We start from the raw sequence: 25,159 nt of genomic DNA, 5'->3' as shown, positions 1-25,159 counted from the left end.
CTTACTATCATTATAGTCACATAAATTGTACAAATAGGCACTTCTGAACACTTACTTTTTAAAGTGTAAAAGAAATTTAAAATATTACATTTAATCAACCATTATGTAAGATTCCCAAACAAATAACTAATTTAAAAGGTGAACTGAATTGCATGTCTGTTATTCATTTGATAAGCAAAGTTTTCGACAACACACTAAAATTAAAAATATCATGAATGTAATAATTTTGGTAAACATAATTCACCAGACTTGCTCCTCAAAATATTAAACTGTCAATCAGAAGATAGTGTCAACTATTATTTCGATAATAGGTTATATTTTGCAAATGAGAGAAAAACTTATCAACAAGGTCAGTTTCGTGTCTGATTTTGCATCAGCTTTTCAAGTTATCACCTGCATGGATGCATTCCAGTTTCTAACAGAAGGAAAGAAAAATAGGAGGAATTCAAGGTGAAATTGAATGAGGCAACACCTTTCTAATTTTTTCCTTCCTCTAACTCTTGATAGGCCTAGAGAATTTTTGACTCTTTATAATTATAATCAATAATTCAGCCAACTGCTAATCAACCAATATATTTTACAAGAAATTAGTAAATACTTTGGGAGAATTTTTAAGTCCTCAACTTTTTGCATGGATTTCAAAGATAATTTACTAACCCCTTCCAAAAAGCAAAACTTACATAAAAATTTAAATTTCCAAAAAAATGTGCCCATTGGATTTTAATTTTTAGTTTGAAAACACAAGAGTAAGTTGAGAGTACAACTATGGAAATTCAGGCAATAACATACATGTAATTTAGAAAACTTGTCCTCAGAAATACTATTACAAAGGAAAAGGCATTCCTAAATTTGAGGAAAAATTAATTATTAATCAAACATGAGTTTTAGTTCACTAGACTATTTATCATTTTCTCTCTGAAACACAAGAGTGAGTATCACATTTAAAATGTATGATTCAATGGAAAGAGTCTATTTTCGGTTGGTGCTCATACCTGAAATTAAAATAAAGCTAAGTATCTTTACTAATATTAACATATTTTTAATTAAACATTAGCACAAAATGAAATGAAGTATCTCTAATCTTTATCAGATTTTCACTTAAGACCTAATTCAAACATCCCCAGCTCTTCCTTTGCTTGAAGACTCTAATTCCAAGAATTTTTTTCTTCTAGTGAAAGAAGCAATCTTACCTAGACAACCACTTCATGAAACAATAGGTCTGTATTCTTCTAGTTTTGAAACAACATTTTGATTTTGTTAGAAACTTTTTATAATGTACATGGTGTAATTTTTTTAGAAACACACAAATGGTAAAAAGTTAAGAAATATTGTTAACAATATTTAACTATATTATTAAGAATATTATTAATGTATTAACATATTAAAATATTAGCAATATTTAACTATATTATTAACTATATACCTAATAGTAAGGCATTAGTAATGCCTTACCACAGTGGTTGGTAAACTCTGGCCCATGACCCACTATCTATTTTTGAAAATAAGGTTTTATTGGAACTCAGCCATGCCCTTTCATTTATCTGTTATTTATGGCTGCTTTCATGCTTCAATGGCAGAGTTGAGTAGTTATGACTGAAATCATATGGCCCACAAGCTGTAAAATATTTACTATCTGGCCCTTAATAGAAAAAGTTTCAGGCTCCTGGCTTAAAAGGATTGCCTCAGCTCTTAATTATATAATTAAAATTTTTACTGTACTCAATCCTGTAGATAAAATACTAATAGGGCATTTTCATATATGCACTATGCTTACCTAGGTTATAGTTTAGGGAAAAAAATCACAAATCATTTTCATCCTCTGTAGGACACAGATTTGCCTCACAGAGTATGCATTTGGAAGGCGCCTGATTGAAAAATTGTTCACATTTTTATAAGTGGATTTCAGTGTTAGGTGATTTGTGGCATGTTTACATTCAATTTCAAACTCTTAAAACTGTGGAAACAGCACCATCATGGCAACACCTGAAAACAAAATGCACTTAGACGCATGAAGTTTCCTGAAGTGTATTACAAGTTCCTCTAGAGTGTACTTAGAAGAAGAGTAAGTAACCCATTCTTTGCCAGAGGAAAGTATTCTTCGGTTCTTGGTCCTTTGTCTCCTTTGCTTCCTTGTACATTTCACAGGGTTATCTCATCACTATATTTCAACCCTTCTAAATTTCCTTTAAACCAGCGGGGGCCATTATAATTATTTCTAATACATGGATGGAGAATTTGAGGCCTGTGGAATTAATGAAAGGCTAGCTGGAGGTTGCAATATGACGAAGAAATATAAACAAGTTTCATTTGACTAAAAATTTTGGCACTCTTTTAAATAAAAAAACCTGCAAGTACTATATAATTCATCTCGCTTTTGTGTGTATTGTGCTTTTCTTTCTATTTTATTCTATTTACCATTGTCTGCTGTATTCTACAGATTTATTATTTTTATTTTAATAACGCTTGCTCATCAGTGCTCCCTCCAGAGTTCTAATACCAGGTCATACCTCCTTAAATAGTTTTGTTCCTATAACTGTTCAGCTCTGAATTAGATCAAACACAGATAAAAGCAATTAGGTCTACTGAACAATTTTGATTAGAATAAAAGGATCAAAGCCAGGTCTATGATCATATCTGAGAATCCCTGGCTGCTTCTGGAGTCTCCAAAATTTAGAAATATTTTCACTATATTATATAAGACCAAACTAGAGAATCTCTTGAAACTACTGCTGGTTCCTCATTTGAAAGACTTTGTGGCAATGTGTTATACATAATTCCAGCAGAAGTTTTGATGATTAATATGTAGAGGTCTTGGAGAATTCTCTTCCAAATTGATGTAAAGTCTAGGAACTCAGTGCAGTACTTCATAACAGAAGTATTCACGTGATAAGATGTTCTCGGACTCCACAGATAATTCAACATACATGCATGTCGAACATGATATCGCTGGTATAGGAGCAACACCCTTAAATTTCTCTATTCCTAGCTAGCTGTATACACTTGGGTAGCATTTCTGAGCTTCAATTTTCTCACATGAAAAGAAGTGCAAATGAAATCAAATGCTATCACATGTCTCTAACTTTCTAGTATTCGTTGCCCTACAATAGTTCTTTGTGAAAACTTCTTTGCAGTTTCTACCTGGTGTGAGGTTTCTTTTCCTACAAGCTCTTCCTGCATAAAAACCACAGTTCTTAAGGAAGACAACATCTTTCCATTTCAGAGTTCATTTTGGTAGTTTAAGAAGTTTAACATATCTGGAAACCAATTTTTGCAAGAAAGTCTATCAACAATTGGTCTTTTTTTAAAAGGTCTACTTAACATTAAGACAAAAGTGGCCAATCCTGGTTTAGAGACGTCAAAATGGAAATTTTCAAGAAAACAAATTAGCATTCCAGTAAAATTACTTTTTTAATAATTTTAAGTACACTGGAATAAAACTGTACTCTCGTACAATTGCTAGCATTTAGGCCAATCAAAATATTGTTTTTACAGAGAATATGTCTGCATATCGGTGCTCTAAAGTTTAATTGCTTCAGAATGTTTTATGTCATTTCCTGTTAACAACAATAATAATACGTGTTAATATTCATTCAGCATTTAGTATCGATCAGTCTTGAATGCATAATCATATTTCATCTTTACTTCCTAAGACACCCCTATGAATAGCAAATATTATTACACCTGATAAGAAAGAAAAAGAAAACAGTTAAACAACTTTCTCTGGACTGAAAAGCTAATTTGTTTTTTAAACGAAGAACAGTGGGAATAAAATCTCAGTGTAAAGAATCTGTCCATCAGAGAGTAACTGATTAAATGAATATATCCATTAAATTGACCCAGAATTCCACAATTGTTAAGATAATATGATACTATATCATTGACATGGAAAGATGTCTTTGATATATTTATATAATTTTAAGCAAAAAGCAGCTTAATTTATTATGTTTAGTATATACCACTTTTTGTAAAAAATCTAGTGAGCTCATGCACACATGCCCATATGGAGTGGGAAGATACACAGGTTCACAATCCCTTATTCTAAACCCTTGCATCCAGACATGTTTTGTAATCCCAGCTCTTTCATATTTCAGAATGATATTTTTTTGTATATGTCATGTATTACTCATGCCAGCAGGGACTGGTACAACACCTCAAAATTGAACATATTGATGTTTCTTCAGTAAAAAATGTTAATATTAACACTAAGTGGAACAAATAAAGATTAAAAATAGCTTTAAATCAGTTCAGATCTGAGTCCTTTAGATTTTGTAATTAGAAAAGGGATAGTGGATCCGAACCACAAAAAATTTAGCAATAGCTACCTCTGAGTACCAGATTATGAGCATTTACCACTTTCTAAACGCAAATTCCCCTAATTTCAGTCCACAAGTACATAATGAGTTCTATACACCAGGCACTGTTTTAGATATGGTTTTTCAGTAGCATATTTTCAGTTAGTAAGAATTTCTCTTAAAATTAGGCAAAAAATGCAGTCATTTAATTTTGAAAAAAATGAAAAAGAAATTCAAAGACATATACTGGAAAACAACTTGAAGTTATTTTAGTGCAAAAATTTAGATTTTTGCATATCAGAGTTGTGCAATAGTTGTTTTCCCCATGAATGAAGTCTCTTCTAGGGAAACTATTGACTTTCTAAACATCAAACAGGAAAGGAGTAACTGCCCTGCAGTCAGATGTAGCCAATTCATCCCTGGAGGCTGACTACAAATTGCCAGTTCAATGATAGAGTAGTTGAAATCCAAAGGCACTAGCGGAGCAGTGCCTGAATCTCAGCTCCACAAGTCTAGAGACACAGTGTCAGTGGAGCAGCTCCATCTTTGGAATATCTGCATGGAACAAAAAAAACCAAGGGTCCAAAAATCTCAAATATTTAAATCTCAATTGTCCTTGAAGAACTCTTCCTTACAGATTACCTAATTCTATGCTTTTTAAAAAATATTATGTCTTCTTATTGGTGCATTAGACACATTTTGTCTAAATATAAAACACAAAGTAAATAATTTTCCCCAAAAAGAAATGAAAAAGCAAGATTGTTCTCTTTGCTGATAGTCTCCTTTCTCTTTCCTTCTTCTCAAAACAGGGAATCAGGTTATCATATATAGTTTGAAAAACAGGTTTTTCCTCCCTCTGAAGGAGCATGAGTTTATTCAAGCAGAGTCAGGTAGTTTATAAAAGCTATTCACTTAATTTAAAAAAGTCAAAGTATAAAGCTCTTGCCTTAGTCTAATGTGATTTAAAGATCCTGATATCCTTTTTCTTGAGAGGACAGAACATCACAAATCTGAAACGGAGCACCTCGTAGCACAGCGCATAAATAACTCAAGCTGAAAGCATAACAATAAGTTCTCCGTCTATTATTGCAGGACCAATAAATAAGCATAATGAAAATCATGACACATTATTACATTACTCTGTATTGCCTCTATTCATTAAAAAAAAAAGATGAGTGCATTTGAAATAATTTCACATGTCAAATGACAGTAAGCCTTGCAGTTGAAATGATGCTGAAAGGAATATTTGTAAAGGGCAGATGTATAGTCTTATGTGGCTTATATCAAGATTACGATAGAAGTAGGAAGATCTGAGCAGTAACTGCTTTGCACCAAAATGGTAGTAGCATAGTATCCAAAACATTTACATCATTCACCTGTGCCATGTGTGTTCGGGAATTATGAAGTGAATAAAAGCACATTAAAAAGCTTTAGAACAAGCTTCTGTGTCAATTAGCACTTGGATAGGTTCTACTTTTTCAGTTTCCCTGTTGATTTAATATACTAGATTATATTAACAGCACTCACTTGTAAACAGGGAAGATCTGAATCCTATTAATGGAGATATGCTGCCAAAATAATCAGCTTCATACTTAACAAGTTTCCAAGTATTTGGAAAAGCTGTGAAATGGGATTATAAGGTTAAGCTGTGTACATCTGGCTCATCACTATATAAATATTTCAGAAATTTGATCTTGTAGGCTGAAGAAACAGCTGTCTAATCATGACTCTTTTCCAGCTTATATGAACTTTAGTGAGGAGAGCAGTACACAAATGCTGACAAGAGATCATGATCAATTTACATAATGCACTTCTTATATTAAGCGTATAATTTTATCATATATCACCCTCATAAATGAAGACATAAGAAACATTTTAGGAAGGTTCTGTGGTATCACACTCATAGTGACAAAAGGGGTTGGGGGAGATGCCAAAATTTTTGAAATTCAGAGCAACCACCTGATACTAAATACTGCTTTTTTCTTACGCCATGGTATGTAATTTTAGTGCAATTGGGATGTTGTAAGTATAAATGTAGTGTAATATGGACCCGGAGAATAATTAATGAGAAGCAGGAGTTCGTGCATAAAGTGACAGTAAAAAGTTCAGCAGTCCCTCTAATTAATCGAAACCTTAATGAAGTCGAACATTAGTTGCTTTAACCAGATCCAGCATTATATAACTATGCTGACTCTTTGTCAAATATACACCAGTCCATTAAGCCTGATTTTATTTTTTCAAATTTTGTTCAAAAAGGTAATTGGGTTAAAAATGTACTGAATATAGCTCTTATCAAATTAACTTCAAATGTCCAACTTGAAAACATAGATTTTGAAACTATGGTCCAAAATGGCAGGTAAAGGCCAATGAATTGAGTTTCCAGTTATATTTCCTGGGAGCAGATGGGTGCAATGAAACCTAATGATTGAATTTTAAATGCTTTCATGCACGTTTTATCTGTTTCCCAACATGTTGATTCTACCTTAATGCTCTAACAAGATAATAGGTTTATCACAATTAACCAACTGAAATGATATCTCCATTTTCCAATTATTCATATCATATTACCTGGGGATATTGAATCAGAGCTCCTTTCTTTCTCCCACTCCTAGTGCCTTTCCATTACCATCCCACACTTCCACCAAATAAAACCCAAACTATAATATCATTAAATAACAGATGTGTCTTGGAGATTTGATTTCTCTAGTTAAATGATGAGTATTTAAAATAAAGTTTACTTTCACCGAGCCTCAACGGAAAACTTCAAAAGAAAATAATTTTAAGGAATATGTTGACTAAGTTTCACTGTAAATTTCCTTTCCTTACATTATGAACTGATATGTTAGTCTATTTCTCTGACCTGCATAAGTATAAACATATAAAGAAGGTTTATTAGGAGGTAAAAATATTAAACTTTCTACTTTCAGGAGTGGCAGATGGAAGGTTTTATCTCTACTATATCTCAGTAGTGCATACTCTTGCCCGGACAACAGGAAGAGGGAATCCTATGGAGAGGTTTACTTTATAGCTTTTATATAAGAGAAAAATCAACATTTTACCTCTTAAAATATATACTCAAGTCTAGATTAAAGGAAATCCAAGAAGCTTTTATTTTAATAATCAAAAGTTTCTTGTCTATTAAATGCATTCTAATAATGCTAAACATAATACTATTCAATCCAATCCATTTCAGAACCATCCCACCACTATATAGGTCCAGCATATAAAATCAGCTACATGAATCTCGGGTCCAAATGAAGAAAGAGGTAAAGATAAAACTGGTGATAAACACCACCATGGTCTCATCAACATATATATCCAAATGTTTAAAAAATACTTACATTAGATATAAATATACAAGGTTCTTAATGTATCTCTGTAAAAATATATTTTCAAATGGATATCACAGAAAAGAGACCAGATGGCAAGGATAAGGAGAAACTAATTAGAACAAGTTAAAACAAAACGCAAATAATTCCTTTCCTTTGCTTCCCTTCAATTATGTGTTTTGAGACTTTTCAAATAAGCAATTTTTTAAAGTTTTTAAATAATGAAATATGTTTTTAGATTATATGGTTTTATGTGAAGACTAACATAAATGAATGAAAACGTGTATTTGCAAAACATTCACATTTTTTGCGAACATTGTTTGGAAGTCATATTTCCAGTAGATTTCTAAACTGTATTTTTTAAAAGAAAGCATGTATGACAGTTCAAGAAGGAGCACATTCAGAAAAATGAGTAAAATTCGGCAGATTATGGAATCTTACAGGCCCAGCTTCTGATCGACTGTCTGAGAGAATTTCTGCTCCCAGTACTTAGGCCTCTTGGACGACATGAAACCAAGACCTAGCTAAGCATCCCACCTGGCCAGAGCAGCACTGATTGCTATGTGCCTTCTTTCCCCAAATGCCAAATATTCCAGCGTAAATTTACAGAAGGGCTTGAACTATAATGTTTAGATAATTGTGGATATAAATGTCCCCTTTGCGAACTTATTATTTGTGATCTTATCTTACGTAATATTTAACACTATCAGTTTAATCTTTCAGAAAGTCTTTCTCTGCTTTATGAATGTTAACTGACAGTGAATCCTAAACTTCTTAAATTTATATTCTATGCTCTTTTTTAGTATTTTTTCCTTCATTTTGTATCCCAGCCTCTCTGGCAAATGGGGACAATTAAATTTTTAATACAGTTTGAAAGCTTATTCTCCTTGAAGCTTTTATTCTATCAAAGCTCTGTCTTGTTAGATATGGATTTTGCAATTAAAATTTAAAATTCAAATAAATAGTAATTAAGTCACGGGATAGCTTAAAAGTAGTAAATTATTTCAGTTAAGAGCTTTTTAAATTATTTCATTATTTATTAATTGAATGAATGATTAGGAGTGGAACAACTCTGCAGGTCGTAGATTATTTTAAATAACAACACTGAAATGGGCAACACACTGTTTATATGAATGTTTTCTTATGTTTCCTCAATATGTGCATGAAAATTTCATACCACCTACACAAGATAAATTCTGAAATTTTAAGAAAAACTTTGTAAGTTTGTTTATTATTATTACCTGCATTTGCTAATCGCCCATGGTGATTTTCTTTTCCCATTATCAGATGGCAAATTGTTGGTACCAAAGTGATTAAATCATAAAATTATACATCAACAAATACAAATAAATGTAATCCTAAAATTATTATTTATGATTTATCTATAATTTCATTTCATTAGAAAAATCATATGGAAAGAAATTATTTACATTTTATGGAGAGTCTTCATTAATATAAATATCTTAAATGTAATTAATCTATAGAAAAAGGATCACATTAGTTTCTTAATAATTTACTAGAGCTTTGTGATCTTTAAAGGTTTAACAAACATAGATAACATCTGAATTGCATAGTTTCAATACTTTATAAACTATACCAACAAATGGGACAAAAGATGGGAGATATGCTCTTACCAACACTATTTTCTCTTGCCATACTGTATATATATTTATGCATTTAAATACATGTGTGTGTATATATATATAAACAAATTCTGTGAAAGCTTGACATTCATAATTTGAACCTTGTTCACCTGTTTTTTTCCATGAACTTGTAATATTATCAATAGAGTTGTATAGGAATTTTCTTTGTAGTTATTAAAAAGGTAACAACTATAAATAAAAATTATCAAAATATGCCACCTTCAAATAAATTATTTACCAGCAGGTCATTATTTCAGTATGTTTATATAAATAATAACTTAGACTTTGTCCTTAGTAATTTCTAGGTTTGAATCCAAGCTACAGCTCATATCTGAACACTGATCAGATCCAATTACAAAGAATTCATATACTTTTAAGTGCCTACTATGTACTAGAAACCGTGCAGGATTCTCTCAACTATAGTGACAAACAAGATGGATGTGGTTCCTGTCCTCAAATGTTCTGCTATCTAGACCTCTTTGTGACAAATTACCTTTACTAATAAAGAGTTACAACCCTGATCCATAGGTTTAAAACTGTTCATATTTAATAACATTCACTAATTTGTGAGTAGATCAATTAGATCTTGGTTAAAAATGGAGTTTACACACCACAACCAAAAGAAGGAATGAATAGAAATTGATAGAGTGTTCAGTCTCCTTAGCCATCCAGTCTCAATATCTGTATTATGGCTCTTTAAAATTCTTATGCATTAAGTAGCTTTAGAATCAAGCATAGAATAAAAATACTTCCATTGATTTCTGCTGATTAGATATTATTTCACAGTTGAAAAGACTGCACTTTTCTTTTCACCTGCTGGTCTAAGTCCTGCTCTCTCAACACTGCCAATGGGCTTACTACCATCTAATTCAAACTTAACCAGGCAACAGAGGAGCATGTTGGAAAATATTATCCGCTCCTTTGCTGACATGTTACATGTCAACTTTTCGCCTAAGGCAAAATTTAATGGCTGACTTGTGGATCTTCATTTCTAGAGATTTACTATGGAAACACTGACATAACCTTTAACCAGAGCAAACAGAGCCACTCTAATAAGCAGGTGACACCAAACCTAAAAATGCACGAGGAACAGAAAGATCCTGGCAGGAATTAATCTGCCATTTTCACACATCTGCCCAAGGGAGGTATTGTAATTGCAAAAATTTACTCTAAGACTGCTGAGACTCATAGTAATTATGTTTCTTTTTTTTTTTAATAGAAATAGCCACAGGTGGTAACAAATTGGGTTTTGAGATGGGGAACTGGGCATGCATTCTAACCCAAATTACTATGTAATTGTCTTGATTATAAAAAAAATCGTGGAACGCCTATTGCTCAAAATCAAAAAAAAAAAGTCTCCTTAAATGTATTCCTTCTTTTAGTTTTTCTCCACTTAGGGAGATTGCTTCATTTGTTGGTTTTGGCACATCTGACATTAGGGCTACACTATAGAATAGGCTTTTGCCAATAACCCTTACAAATTCCTGTGAGTGGGATTTGTTTAATAGGATAGTTCTCTTATTTCCTGCCTTATTATCATCTAGGCATAAATAGTAGCTTTCCTAGAATGTCAGGATTTGGAAATTTAGCTAATAATTACTACTATGCTGCATCTGCAAACACTAAAAGTGCAAGGCTATTGACTTTTTTTCAATCTATGCATTGTATTAAAAAGTTTGCTATTTTCCATATGTATACATCTGCCGCAATGATCCTCCATTTTACCCCACACTTAAGTCCATGCATTAGCACCAACACACTTTCATTGTTTTTTATAATTACAAACTCACGACAGGCAAACGATGCTGAGTAAGAGTCAATGTGTTTCACTAAACTTTTTTTTAATCAGGAAATTCTGATTTAATCAACCAAGAATAAAATAAGAGACTAAGCATTGGTTTAAAACTAAGGAGAAAAAATCATTAAGGCAACAGGAGGTTCCACAAAGCTTAAAATAAGAAGAAAAAAATAATCAAGTGTCTTGCCTTGAACCTATGTAAACGCAAGTTTGTATGTAACCTTTAATTCTATCTTGATACTGATAATAAAGATAATTGATTTCTCTTTTGTTTTGCATGATTTGTAACTCCTCTTATTCACATTCTTAATGCAAATAAGTTGATTTGGGATAAACTATTTTAAAATAGATGCAAAAGCAAAATCTAAAGCAAGAATTTTGTCCCCCAAGAAGACACTACAATAGAATTCGTCAATATTTACACAATATTCTGCTTTTCACTGACAGAACTATAGAAATCAAAGCAAGTTATTTTTCAAGTTGTTCAGAAAGCTTTCATGACAAATATTTACAAAAAGATGCATCATTAAGCAATTATTAGATTTTAGCTGGAAAATATCCCTTTTTGAAACTAATTCTTTCTTTTTCCAAAATACTAAGTGATAACACTTTCTCTTAGTACATTTTGCTAAGATTTTAAGCTTATTATTTCTCAAACATTCTAATTTCTTTCTGTCATCTCATCTACTGAAATGGGGACATGAGTAAAAAGCGAATATTGGCCACTTTACACTGTGGGGAGATAATCCTTCTCATGGTAATCATGGGTGAATTACTTTTAAAATGTCAGTTCTGCTTATGCAATTGCTCTGGTGAAATAGCAAAAAATCCACTGAATATTCAGTCATAAAATAATCTCAGTATACTCTGATAAAATACGCTGTGTGAAAAGTAAAATGAACAGCTTTGAGCAAAGGTATTTATGTTTCAGTCTGTGAATAGAAAAGGAATATTCTATCTTAACAGTAAAAACTATAGTTTTAAGTTTCGAAACTGATGAAAGTGTTTGTACCACAAATAAATAAAAATTTAAGATAGTCTATAATTGGCTTATAAAAATAAGAGGTATTTAGACCCCTGTGACCATTTTTGCCTACATTAAAATACTTTTTGCATTTCTACTGTATAAAATTAAGCTATTGGAATTGAGAGGATATACTTGTATATTTCAATTTGAGTTTTATTGAATTGGAGCACATGAAAATTCTAGGTATAAGTATAATCCCATCATTGCTTAGCAATGATTATTAAGGATTCAGGTAGAATTACCATAAAGAAGTATACCAATTGATGTCTTGTGCTTAAATTACATTTTTTAAAATTTATCACCAAAAGAAGCTGAAGAAAATATATCTAAAGCACCGTAGTTGTTGGGAAGAAATTAGTTATTTAGCCACATTGTAAATTAAATCTGTTATTTAAACATACATATGCTACCAAATAGCATTAGAACGTTTCTGAATATAAAGGCATTATCTACATTATGTATTAATATAATTTACAAACATGTACCAATTGTCTCTTAAAAGCAGTGTATATCTACAGAACAATTCTGAATGTATAGCTTTGAAAACTTGAAATAGAGTTTTAATGCTCTTGCTTTCAAATTCCACAAAGGCTGCTTTTAGCTGATAAAGAGAGTAAACAAGAAATTGTCCTTTATATGCTCCCTTTAATGTGTTCCATTAATTAAAAATCAATCAAAAACATTACAAGTTTAAAAAATAATAAATATTGTTCCAGAACCAAACAGAAGCTTGTACGATTGTATTTATCTTTACCTTGTCCATTTTTCATCCAATATGGTTCATGACTATATTATTGAATAGAAACATGAAGAAAATAACACAGGTCTTTAAATTTTTCAAAATGACTGAAACAAAATGCATTTCTAATACTATTAAATTATTTTAATATATTCCATTCCTCTAATCAGCCCAAAGTCTATTTATGTAGATTAGTTACATCTAAAGTCTCATTTATCCAACCTGTATTTATCCTTTGATCACAAAGCTTGTTAACTTAAATGGTCTTTTATTGTTATGATTCGTTTTCCCATAATTATGCTGTTTAACTACCTTATTTTTTGAATAAATATATGCAAACGTGCCAATCATCTTCAGCACAGTTATGCTAGATGCTCAATGAACTGTATGAGCCATTTCACCACAATAAAACTGCCTGGAATAGATCCAGGGCAAGGCCTACAAATACCAGTAATCAGGATGTCACTAGGACCAGAGCAGATAAATAGAAGCACGTCACATGTATATCAATAGATTCTCTCAGACGCTGTCTGAAACCAATTTTACAATCTATCAGTGGAAGAACTTGGTGCATACAAGGGAAAGATGCCACCCACACAGCCACAATTTTGTATCTGTATTTTGTTACGAATCTTTTTTTTTGGCTTTCCCTTAAAAATATTGAACTCATACTTCTGCAGTAGCAACGAAGCACAAGCAAGCTTCTGCTTAGTCACAGCAGGAAATGTTGATGTCATTAAGGACTTCTTTATTGCAGATAATTTATTTCAGCAGACCAAAGGATAGCAATATATCACTGTCAAAGCTGGTGGTGAAAGCTATGACTAACTGTAAAATACTGTGTGCCATTGAAGGAAATTCCTGTCAACGTCTCCTTTACTAAAATAGGTTGACAATAGATTAGTGTAGGTCTGATGAACTTTAAAAGTGTTTTGTAGGTGGGTGGCAGAAGTCATTCTATCTTCAAATTGATACTTCAAAATGAAGTTTATGCTTTTCTCTAACAAATATACAGTCATTGGTTGAAGGAATTCAGTACAAAAAAAAAAAAAAAAAACCTTCCTAAAATATGACTTTAAGACAAGGCCCTGTGGGATTTATTAAACAGAAGTATCACTGAAGGGAATACATTCTGCAGCAATGACTAATATCATAATTAGCAGGTGCATTTGTAAGAATTTACCCACTATTGAGTGTATTGCAAGACTTCTCAGCGTAAGGGAGTTAAGTTTTACTTCCTAACTGGCATGAGCCCAGTTCCAGTGGCCTCATCTTCCTCCTGTTGTTTCATCATCAGGCTCACAGCATATAACCTCACAAAGTCTCTAGCTATCCCACCATCCTCCCAAAAGAACCAGAAAAAGATGAGATTTTTTTTTCTCTTAATCTGCATAAACTCCAACCTATTGTCTACTGAAGGCCAACTGTTCCTTAACTTTTTCTCTGCTCTAGAATGACCAGCTCTACTCTAAGGAACTTCAAAATGTTTGAAGTTTTAAAACAGTAAAGACATCAAGTTTTAACATATTTTCAGAGAAATATAAAGGATTGAGTCCATCCTTAAAAAAAGGAGAATTGCCTTTGAATTAAAAAAGTATAAAAATGGGCAAATATTTGTGCTTAAGTATACATGTATTATACTGAAAATATAAAGACATATGTACATGTATACATATAATTTAATTTTGCCAAGAAGTTTTATTGTTCACATTTTCATAAATATAAGCAGAACCAACCTTCACTGCAATAAATGCACGTAAACCTTTATTAACCTTAAAAAACATAAAATATTTTCTTAATTTACAACTTTTATTTTATAGATATATTTCTATTGCATTATACTACATAAGCAGAAATACAGCGAAAAATTTGAAACCTAACAATTATAGTGAAACATGATAATGTATAACTGTTACATTGTTAAATAGTATTAAGTATTTATCTAGAGATTGTGAAAGTTTTTTTCATTTAAAATATGTATATTTCTTAGTCCTTTAATAGAGATAATATTTGGGATTATTTTAAGAATAATTAATTTATTTTAACCTCATATATAAATACGTGTCTATGTACTGTAAAAAAGTGAATAATACATATTACAACATCAACTTTATAGAGAAAAGTTTCTGGAAAATATACTATTTTAATTTTTTGTATTTTAGATTACTTTTTGGCCTGGCTTGATCAGTATAGTCACAGGCGATAGATGTTTTAGAACATGTAAAATTTTTTTTGACTAAAAAATATGTTGAAGCAGTTGAGATAGAAATTTTAGGGCACACTTTTCTATGATTTGATATTTTTCACAATCACACACAGCCTTAAAAAACGTGAAGATGCAGAGAATAAAATTCCAAAATCCTCCATGTAGACTTTACATGATATTTATTGCAATTATAAAACTCACTCATAGAACTCAAGGAAAATTATAGAATTCACTCATAGAACTCAAGGAAAATTATAGAATTCACTCATAGAACTCAAGGAAAATTATAGAAGTCAAGTAAAATAAAAAATTATCTTACTCTTACATTTTTAAAAGACTGATGAATTATCATGTCAGAGTAAGGATGATTAAGTATCACCTATATGGTCCTTGGGAAATTCTATTGAAAAATAAAAACTAATAGATAAAGAAGTTATTACTGTATGAGTAGCTATATCAACTAATATTAAAAATAAGATTTTCAGGTTTCTAGGTCATATAGTTAAAATTATACTTTTTGTGTTTTCATTTATTGTAAAATAGAGAATGCACACAGATTTACATCGGGGTTGAGATTTTCATGAGTGTACACAAAACTAAGGATGAAAGTAACAATATGTTAAGAATGATGATAATAATTTGGATTTTAAACTCTTCTCCAAGGAAACTCAAAACACCTCAATGACTGACTATCTTCTTAAGTTTATTTGTACTACTTTTAATACGTGGTAAAACACACAAAAAAGTTTTATGACTGTGAACTTACGTTAATTTAAAGAAGAAATTAATCTTTCTACCTTTTAAAAACCTTTAATAAAAAGACAGGTGGACAAGACACTCCCTTTCTACTCTGCCCACCGTACGTCTATAAATAGAGATGTAGATAAAATTTACGGAAACGAATGCATGTAACGTGTCAAACGGTGCTGTCATAGAATAACATTGCAGAAAAATATCTGCAAAATTATAAACGAAGAAAGAAACTGTTCACATACTTTGTGTTTGTTCCTGAAAGCACTAACATACTAGAGTGTGAAGTTTTGAAGACCGTGATCTTGGGAGCTCGTCTGAGTCTCTATCGTCAAGACTCTTGTACTAGAGAAGTGGAAATAAAGGCAAACAGGGCATAACGTTGCCAGTAGAGACATACTTTTTCTTTCACCTTTTCATTTTAAAATACTGAGTTTAATGTCTATACTCTGATACTTTAGCCTTCTATGCATCAGTCTTACTTTTATATATTTTGGATTAACTGTTAGTGTTTACCATATGTTTAACTCCCTTTTATTGAAAAGGCCATGCACATACATCAAAAGGATTTTCTCTTCCAGTATAAAGAGTTTAAAGTGAATCCTAATGTGAATCTTTTAAAATTGAACTGTAAAACACTGTGAAAGAATGCATTTCTTTAAAATTTTATTTTAGTACATCTTATCTGCTGGCTCAATATATTTTCTTCTGTGACAGAATATTAAAATGACTTGTGATAGTGCCACAAAAAAATCTAAAAACACAGATGTTCAATCAAAACTGAAAATTCTTCCACCAGTGAGAAGTCCCCAGACTCCTCGCCTCTTCTCAGTCAGGCTACGTTGAAAACACCTGTTAAGAAGTTACCCTGAGACTTAACAAATAATTCTCGAGAAGCCACGATTAGCAGTTACTCATGACAACTAGTAATGATCTCTACTTGATTTTAGATTCTCACATTAACATATGAAACAATTCACATGGAAATTGCTCTTATGAAAAGTGCTTTTATAAATTTTTACAACAATCTATTTGCCTTACCTCCCACAAAAGCTGCTCCTATTTTTCAAAATCAGTTTCACAGCTTTAAAATGAATAAAATATTTTATTATAACAATGCTGCGTTATGATTCACACTACTGACGATGTGTTAATCACTAGTCTATTGTTTAAAAACTTCATAGACTGACTTTACTTCTGCTAAGGAACTTGAAGAAGACCCGAAATAAAATCTCTCCTCACAAACCACTGTTTCTACATGATTGTTCTGTATCCATATTCAGTAGAAATACTTTTATGCCCCAAGAACCTACAGATCTTTACTTTAAAATTTTAGACGCTGTGACCCACACAAAATCTTTTGATACTTAAACAATTCTTAATTTAAACTGAAATATGAGTCTTATAAATCCTGAAGTTTCTAAATTTCATATCAACACTCTTTCCCAGTGTATCTCAAAACAATTATGAAATTCTTTTCATTCCATCAATAGAAATATGCTGTGCACCTTTTAAATAGCATGGAAGATGCTGGACTATAAAGGTAAACCAGACCTAGGAGCTGCTGGTCGAAGTGTACTCTGTGGAGTATAATACTTCCTTCAGAAATACACGTGAGATTAATAGTATTTCCTAAACAGGCTGTGTTAAATACACACAGTAATAAACGCACTTGAAACAACATTATGGGATACCTACACATTTTAATTTAAGCATGTCACTTCAACACAAAGTGTTTGCAGCATACATAAAATGAAAGAAAAAAGGAAGGTCACTGCAGTTAATTTACCGGGTACTCCATAACAGGTATTGAGAAAAACCTGGTACATTTAAAAGGAAATTAACATATTAGGAATTTACAAAGTACCCCTCATAGGATTGCAAAAACTCAATTAAAAAAAAAAAGAGCCTGCTTTAACAGTTTATACTGAGGCTATTTCCAGGGTAGGAGCAATATGGGAAATTGAGCCATTTTGGAAAAAAATTCAGGAACTTTAACTTTTTCTGTGTCTTTATAGCATGGATTAAGATTGTAGAAGAAAAGAGAATAACAGGTAGTTTGTCCTTTGTTTTTTGTCTAAACTATTTCTCTCTCTCTCTTTCTTCCTGGGTGAGTGTGCGTGATTTGCTTTAGCTCAAATTTTACTGCTAATGAGAGGAATCACCATCACCATCATCATCAACATTCCCTGAGCAATGACCAGCTTCAAGAACAGATGGTGTAAAAACAGTATATGCACCCCTGTCCCTCAAAGCCTTCTGGATACTTCCATCCAAAATTGTTCCTCACTAAACTGACTAAGGAATCAGGCTTACTGAGAATTCTACTGCACCAACTTAATTTTTACTGGATCCTGAATAAGAATTCAACTCATAGCACTTGAAGTGGAAGATTAAGCATTAACCCTCTGTGATACTATTTAATTGTCAATGCTATAAAATATAAGAAAGGTGTATAACATGCATATTTATAAAATGCCTGCAAAAGATCTATTAATACATATTTTCACGTATTTCCCTCTAAAGAGACTGATTATCATAAATACCAGTTTTACGAGTCACAGAAAGACTTCCACGGAAACCACAATTTTTCTAAGGGAGGAATTTCTTGTTCAGTTTTATATAGACATCAAACAAAATCCTGATTACTGGTATAGAGTCAACACTGTAAAAAGTGGTGTTTAATACAACAGTTGATACTTTAATATTCAGTAGCACCAAGTACAAGAGTCTGGTTTACCAGGACATATACTATCATATGAAAATATGTTTTGCTAAGTTTTAGTATTTGTTACACTCATGTTAGAAAGGATAAGATAAGATTTTGAAATTTTACTACTCCATTTTAATAATAAAAACCTTACCGAGTCTAGTGTCATTAAAAGGTATTTGCTTTTCCAAGCATAAAATTATGAACAAATTATTTTCATCTGCCCCAAACTAATCTTCCTCCCGAAGTGTCACTTTTAGTTAAACTTAATTTTGAATTTCAAGTACTGCTCATCCAGAGTAATTTGTAGCAACATGAATTCATAATAAACAAGAATTAAGTTTTCCTGTGACACAACTCAGTAGTGGATTAAAGAAACGAGGCAGTGACTAGACATAATATGGTCACTTGCAGTCGTTAGAATCTATGCCCATGCTGGGTCAGTTGGTTTTTTCATATATCAATAACTTTGAAATATACTATCTAATATATATTAAATATCACTTAGATATACTAAAAATATGCAGTATGCAAACTAAATGCATCCTGGAATTCTTTCCGGCACAAATGCCTTTAGTGCAACTTTGCCTCCTGTTTTCAACAGCACAAAATGAGTGTGTGACCCTCTGGTGTTCTCTGTTCTTTCTTCAATGACTCCAAGAAACAGATCAGGAAAACCACAGGACAAAATGAATATAAGCTTTTCATAGACAGTTACTAGTCATTATCCAGAGCCTACATTTATTCAAACTTTTGAAAGATCTTCAGAGCACAATTCACATTTCCAAAGCTTAAGCCACACTAATGCATTATGCTGCAATTCCAGCTGAAGAATAAATGAGATTCATGTCTTTTAAAACACTTCTTAAATATAAAGCTGACTTTTTTGAGTGGTGAAAACTTCGTTCAAATTGATTCAGGCTCTGGAGTTCTGACTGGTTGCTATGTTGTACTTCAAGTAGTTAATTTCTCAATATTTGGGTATACATTTTTTCATTTTTGGCATCAGGGTTTTCTAAATGGAATTAAAAACTTTGAGTGAATTAACCGAACAAATTTTTTTTCCACTCTGGATATCCTTTGTTATGAAAGGAAATGCAGACCCACAAATAAAAATGAAGTAAAATAAACTATGAATACTGAACATTGCTAACATTTTTAAACCTATAAAAATAAACTTTAAAAATGCAACAAAAGTAAGACATTTACATCTTGTAGATTTTGTACTATTTATATGGGAGGGGTTATGTATAGAATATGTGGTACACCCATTGGCAAACTGTAAACCATTTGCATTAAAAAAATTTTCCCCTCTCACTGCTGTTGGTCCTGTGGCTTGTCCTGTTCCAAAGGTTTCAGGACAGCTCCCAAACCAGCAATAAAGTGAAGTCTCAGTTATGCTAAAAGTCTCCTACCTGAATTATGGACATCCGAGTAGCGGGGGTCTCGCTCGCATTAGTCCCTTGTCCAGTGAAGCTAGTGTGGCAGCCCGCGTGCCCCTGAGGGACAGTCAGGTTGTTGGAGGCCGGTTTGAGATACATCACCTCCGACCGGGGCGAGCTGAGGGGCAGGCGGGTCTGGTAGTCGAAGTACATGGGGGAGGTGGCCAGGGAGGGGCTGCTCACCACGTTCATGACGTTCATGGCGTTCCTCTCTTCCACCTCGCTCTGCACCAGCATGATATCATTTTTGTTGATCTTCTTCTTCTTGCCCTTGCCCCCACCCAGCTGAGGGTGGCTATACTCCGCGATGCGGCAGTTGTAGGTGCGGATCTCCTTGTTCTCGCGCTTGCACTTGACGGCGATGGTGATCATGGCCGCTAGGAGGATGATGGAGATAGTGCTCAGAGTCACGATGAGCGGCAGCGACATGTCCCAGTGGTGCTGCTCGCCGTTCACCCGGGGAACCCCCTCGGGCAAGGAGCCGCTCACCGAGCGGATGATGAGCTTGGCCACCGCGGACAGGGTGGGCTTGCCATGGTCAGTCACCTTCACTACCAGCTCCACTACAGGCGTCACGTCCTCCCAGAAGGGGTGCAGGGTGCGGATCTCGCCGCTGGATGGATCGATTTCAAACAGGTGGTCGTCGTTTCCGTCTACGATCTCATAGGTGAGGCGCCCGCTCTCGCCGAAGTCGCTATCTAGGGCGCGCACGGTGCTTACCAGGTAGCCCAAGCCAGCATTGCGCGGTACCTGAAGTTCAGCCGTATCGTTCTGCAGAGTGGGCAGCACGATCACCGGAGCGTTGTCATTCACGTCTAGCACTGTCACCCTCACAGTGGCATTGCTCTCCAAGTGCGCGGGCGCCCCGGAGTCCTTAGCAAGCACCTTGAACTCAAAAGCCTTGGTCTGCTCGTAGTTAAAGGAGCGCAGGGCGTAGATGGCCCCGTTGGTGGGGTTCACAGACACATAGGTGTAGATGGACACGTCGCCGATGTGCGAGGGCAGGATAGAGTAGGACACTGTGCCGTTTTGGCCCAGATCGGGGTCCTGGGCGAGCACCGAGCCCAGGTACTCTCCTGGGATGTTGTTCTCGTGCACCTGCAGCACGTAGAGTCCCTTGGTGAAACGAGGCGGGTTGTCGTTCTCGTCCAGAATCTTGACGGCGAACGATTTGGTGGAGTTGAGTGGAGGTGAGCCCCCGTCCCGCGCCACGATTGTCACGTTGTACTCATCCTGTGTCTCGCGGTCCAGCGGGCGGTCAGTCACGACCGTGTAGAAGTTGTCATAGTTCTCCTCAAGCTTGAAGGGCACAGAGCCTCCTGATCCGCCCAGACCGCCGCCGCCGGTGCCCCCTCCGCCCAGGACCCGGCACTGCAGCTGCCCGTTCTTGCCGGAGTCGCGGTCAGTGACCCGCACCAGGGCGATGACGGTACCGGGCGGGGCGGCCTCGCTCAGCGCCCCCTGGCGCACGGAGACGAAACCGATGGACGGCGCGTTATCGTTGCGGTCGATGAGCTTGACAGTGACCTTGCAGTGGGCAGGGATGGGGTTGGGTCCTAGGTCTCGGGCCTGCACATCGATCTCCAGCATCCCATTCTCCTCATAGTCCAGATTGCCCTTGACACGGATCAGGCCTGTCTTGGGGTCGATGGAGAAGAGCTCCCGCACGCGGTCGGGCACATAGCTGCTGAAAGAGTAGAGCACTTCGCCATTGGGACCCTCGTCGGCGTCGGTGGCATTCAAATCAATGACCACGGTGCCCAGCGGGGCGTTCTCGGGCAGCTCCACCAGGTAGGAGGGCGCCTCGAAGACCGGGCTGTTGTCGTTGGAGTCAATCACCTTCACGTTGATCTGCACGGTGGCCGAGCGCGGCGGCTCGCCGCCATCCAGGGCCGTCAGCACGAGAGTGTGATGGTTCTGCTGCTCGCGGTCCAGCGCCTTCTGGATAACCAGCTCTGGGAACTTAGTGCCGTCGCCGCGGGACTTGACGTCCAGCGCGAAGAGGCCGTGGTCGTCGCGCGTGAGCAGATAGGTGCGGAGCCCGTTCTCGCCGGCGTCGGGGTCATGAGCACTGGTGAGAGGGAAGCGGGTGCCAGGAGCCGCGTTTTCCGAGATGTCCATCTCAATCTGGTCTGAGGGGAAGGAGGGTGCATTGTCGTTAATGTCCTGGATCTCCACCTTGATCATGCAGATCTCCTTGTCGTTGGCGAACACCTCGAGGGACAGCTGGCACTTGGCGTTGTGGCGGCACAGGGACTCGCGGTCGATGCGCTGCTTGGTGTAGAGGAGCCCGCTGTCGGCGTCCACGTCCAGCAGGTGCGGCGCCGAGTTCTCCAGAACCCGGTAGCTACCCGACTTGCTGCGCCCGCCGCCGCCACTGCCGCCGCGCTCTGCGGGTGGAAGCCCTGGCTGCAGTCGAGCATCCTTGCCGATGTTGCCGATCACCGTGCCGGCCCCTTGCTCCTCCGGCACGGAGTAGTTTAGGTTTTTGAGCGTCAGGGCAGGGGCCCATAGGAGGAAACAGCAACAGATGGAAAGGTACATCCCAGACCAGTGGGGTGGGGACAAGAGCAGCCGGACTGGAGGGGCGAGCGGATGGGTGCGCGCCAGCCTGGAGCCCGGGCGCAGGGTGCGCGCGACGCGAGCTACAAGTCTGTGGGTCCTTCCTTCCCTCTGCTCCCGGGATGCGGCACCGGGCGGTCTCTCCTTATTCCGCTCAAGTTCCCCGAACCTGTTGATCTACAGCATCCGCACTGGGCGAGAAGCAGCGGCGCAGCGGAGCCGCAGGGGCACGGAGCAAGGCGGCGGCTCCCTGCGGCTGGGGGCGAGCCCGGGGCTTTGTCTCTCCCGCCGGGACTTCGGGTGACTCAAACTTGAGCGATGAGGCCGGGGATAAGAAGGAAATCGCGTCTGGGAGGGATGATAATGAGCTAAAGAATCCGTGGGTTTTCTCCACTCCCGCTAGGGCGCTGCAAATCTACTCCCGCCGGTAGCCTCCCGATTACTCTTCACATTGGGTGGGGGAGGGAGCGGGGAGGTGTGTCTCCAGGCAGATCGGAAAGTGAAATCCTTACTTGTTTCTCGTCTCCTGTGATGAAATTGATGGGGATGAGGAGCAACGAAGAGAGAGTCAGATAGCTTTTGAAGCTTTCCCGGAGCCTTGTGAAATGTCTGCTCGCTTCGCGGGCTGGTCTGTTTTCAGGCAGTGTTTTGCTGCATTTAGAGATCTAATCTCGCATTGCTGGCTGAGGCAGCGGCGGCGGCGGACTGCATCTCCCAGCCAAGCGTATTTTTTTTTCTCTCCTTTCCGAGCAGCCAAAGGGAGGGGAGGAAATGCAGCGCAAAGAACTAGTGTCCCGATTTGTAGTTTCCTCCCTCCGCCAGGCTCCTCCCTCTCTTCCTCGGAAAAGGCTCTCCCCCGAAGTCAAGAAAGCTACAGCCGGATCAGCGTTTGTGGTGTGTCTACCGGGAGGGGGGAAATGTATAGCTAGATCTCCGCCTCTGCTCGTAGAACACACACTCTGTGAATTCTCTACGCCAAGCCGCCGCTACCATCCCATTCTCTCCCCGAAAGCAGAGACTTTTCTCGATGCAGTTCAATTCCAGTTTGCTTTTCTTCCCGGGCGAAAGGAAATCAACAGGCAACTCATGGTTGGATGTGCAGATTTGAAGGGGGAGGGGGAGGCGGAATAAAAAGGAAGGGGGAGCCACCCTCCCAGTCCTCGCACACACACTCTCCCTGTCTCTCGCTAGAAGGGAAACAGTCTCTGCATTCACAGGGCTAGGCTGTCAAGTGCCTCTCTTTTCTTTCTATTCAGCATCTCCTTCCAATGGCCCTGCCTCCCAGTCCTCTTCATCTAGAAAGGAAAACCTTGGCGAGGAATAAAAGTGGTGAATATTTGAAGCGAATAAAGTGAGGGGTGTTTTTTTTTTTCCTTCAATTTTTTTTAAAGTAGGAGTGGGCTGGATAAAAGAAACACATCAAGGTTTGGCGCGATGCATTCTGCAGTCTCGCTCTCACAGTCTCTCTGGGCGACTCGGGGAGGGCAGGGGGCGAAGAGCTGCGGCCTCGGCGGTCCAGCTAGGGGCACCCACCTCGGGGAGCTACCTCCGAGGGGATGTTAGGCACAGGTCTGTCTACACGTTATTTCGGGTTCTCCAGGCGCCTCGGCATACGGGAATGACACATCCAGAAATGCAGGTGTTCCGATCTGCCCGATGAGTCAGAAGCAGCGGAACGAATCGTATTCACTCTCGCCTCATGGTCCTCCCTTCACAGACATTAGTTGCGGCTTCTTCCTAACGCTTTCTCTGACTCACTCTCTAGAAAGAAAAGCCAGATTCACGTTTTGGAGAAAAAGAAAAAGCAAGAGAAAGGGAGGGAGGGAAAGAGGAAGGTGAAGCTGAATCCAGTAGCACTTTACTCTACCTCTTTCTGCCGGAGTCCGAGGGTCTGGAAAACAAGGCGTCTGTTTTGCTAGGTGTATTTATTTATTTATTTTTTTAAAAAAACCTTTCCTTTTGGTTTAGGCGTGAGGAGCCCCCAAATCTTTCAGAGTCTTGGAAAACAAGGAAAAAAATCAGGATTCCGGGGACTGTTCACAGCTTAGCCCCGCATCACAGTTCACGATTTTCCTCTCAATGTTCTCTATTCACAAAGTCTAGCACCGGTGTGCATAGTTAATTGTGCAGTCCGTTGTGGAGGTTTTTTTTTTTTTTTTTTTTTTTTTCTCCTTTTCTGTCACGGGTGGTCTCTTTCAGTCTGCTGCTAGTCAGGATCAGCTCACAGCCTGCGAAAGACGTGCGGATTTCAAGGTAAATAAATCCATCTCCGCAAGCAAAACATCCGAGGAAATGAAAGGTGAAAATTCAATTCAACAGTTGGAGTAGCGTCTCCCCAGCCGCCCTCCGCCGCTGCCGCATCCGCCGGGCTCTCAGTCCCTGCTCTCTCCCCAGCGCCTCTTGCTGACTGACTCTATTCACCTCACGCCGCCGCTTAAACATTGATACTGATTCCCTGCCAGCCAATCGGCGTGAGGAACAAGGCCCTGCCTCTTCAGCCTGCGCCCAATGGGAGAAGGAGAAGAAACTGGCGGGGGCGGAGCCATAAGCCCCAGCGCTTCAGAGTCATTGATTAGATCAGTTAGATGGGAGACCAGCCGGGCTAGCTGAACCCAGCGCTCCGCTGTGGCGGCTGCGCCCAGAGCCTCGCCGCCGGGCTCC

At 37.3% G+C, this 25,159-nt stretch overlaps 1 protein-coding gene across 9 annotated transcripts in view; it reads right to left on the bottom strand.

Moving 5' to 3' along the window:
- Positions 1 to 24,912, bottom strand: part of PCDH17 (protocadherin 17) — a 95,765-nt gene extending 70,853 nt beyond the window's left edge. For 3 of the 9 annotated variants that reach the window (XM_070578861.1, XM_070578862.1, XM_070578864.1), the window contains exon 1: positions 19,910 to 24,907. In XM_070578861.1, the coding sequence (XP_070434962.1) occupies positions 19,910 to 22,480 (2,571 nt within the window). In that variant the 5' untranslated portion in view covers positions 22,481 to 24,907. Of the gene's footprint in view, positions 1 to 19,909 lie in introns of all 9 variants that reach the window. The other 6 variants (XM_070578867.1, XM_070578868.1, XM_070578865.1 and 3 more) reach the window with 4 other exon arrangements.
- Between the last annotated feature and the right edge of the window lie 247 nt (positions 24,913 to 25,159).

Source organism: Equus przewalskii, chromosome 16 (assembly GCF_037783145.1).
Source record: "Equus przewalskii isolate Varuska chromosome 16, EquPr2, whole genome shotgun sequence".
NCBI classification, from domain to species: domain Eukaryota; kingdom Metazoa; phylum Chordata; class Mammalia; order Perissodactyla; family Equidae; genus Equus; species Equus przewalskii.
Note: the sequence above shows the minus strand (reverse complement) of the source record. Positions and strands in the feature narration are given on the sequence as shown.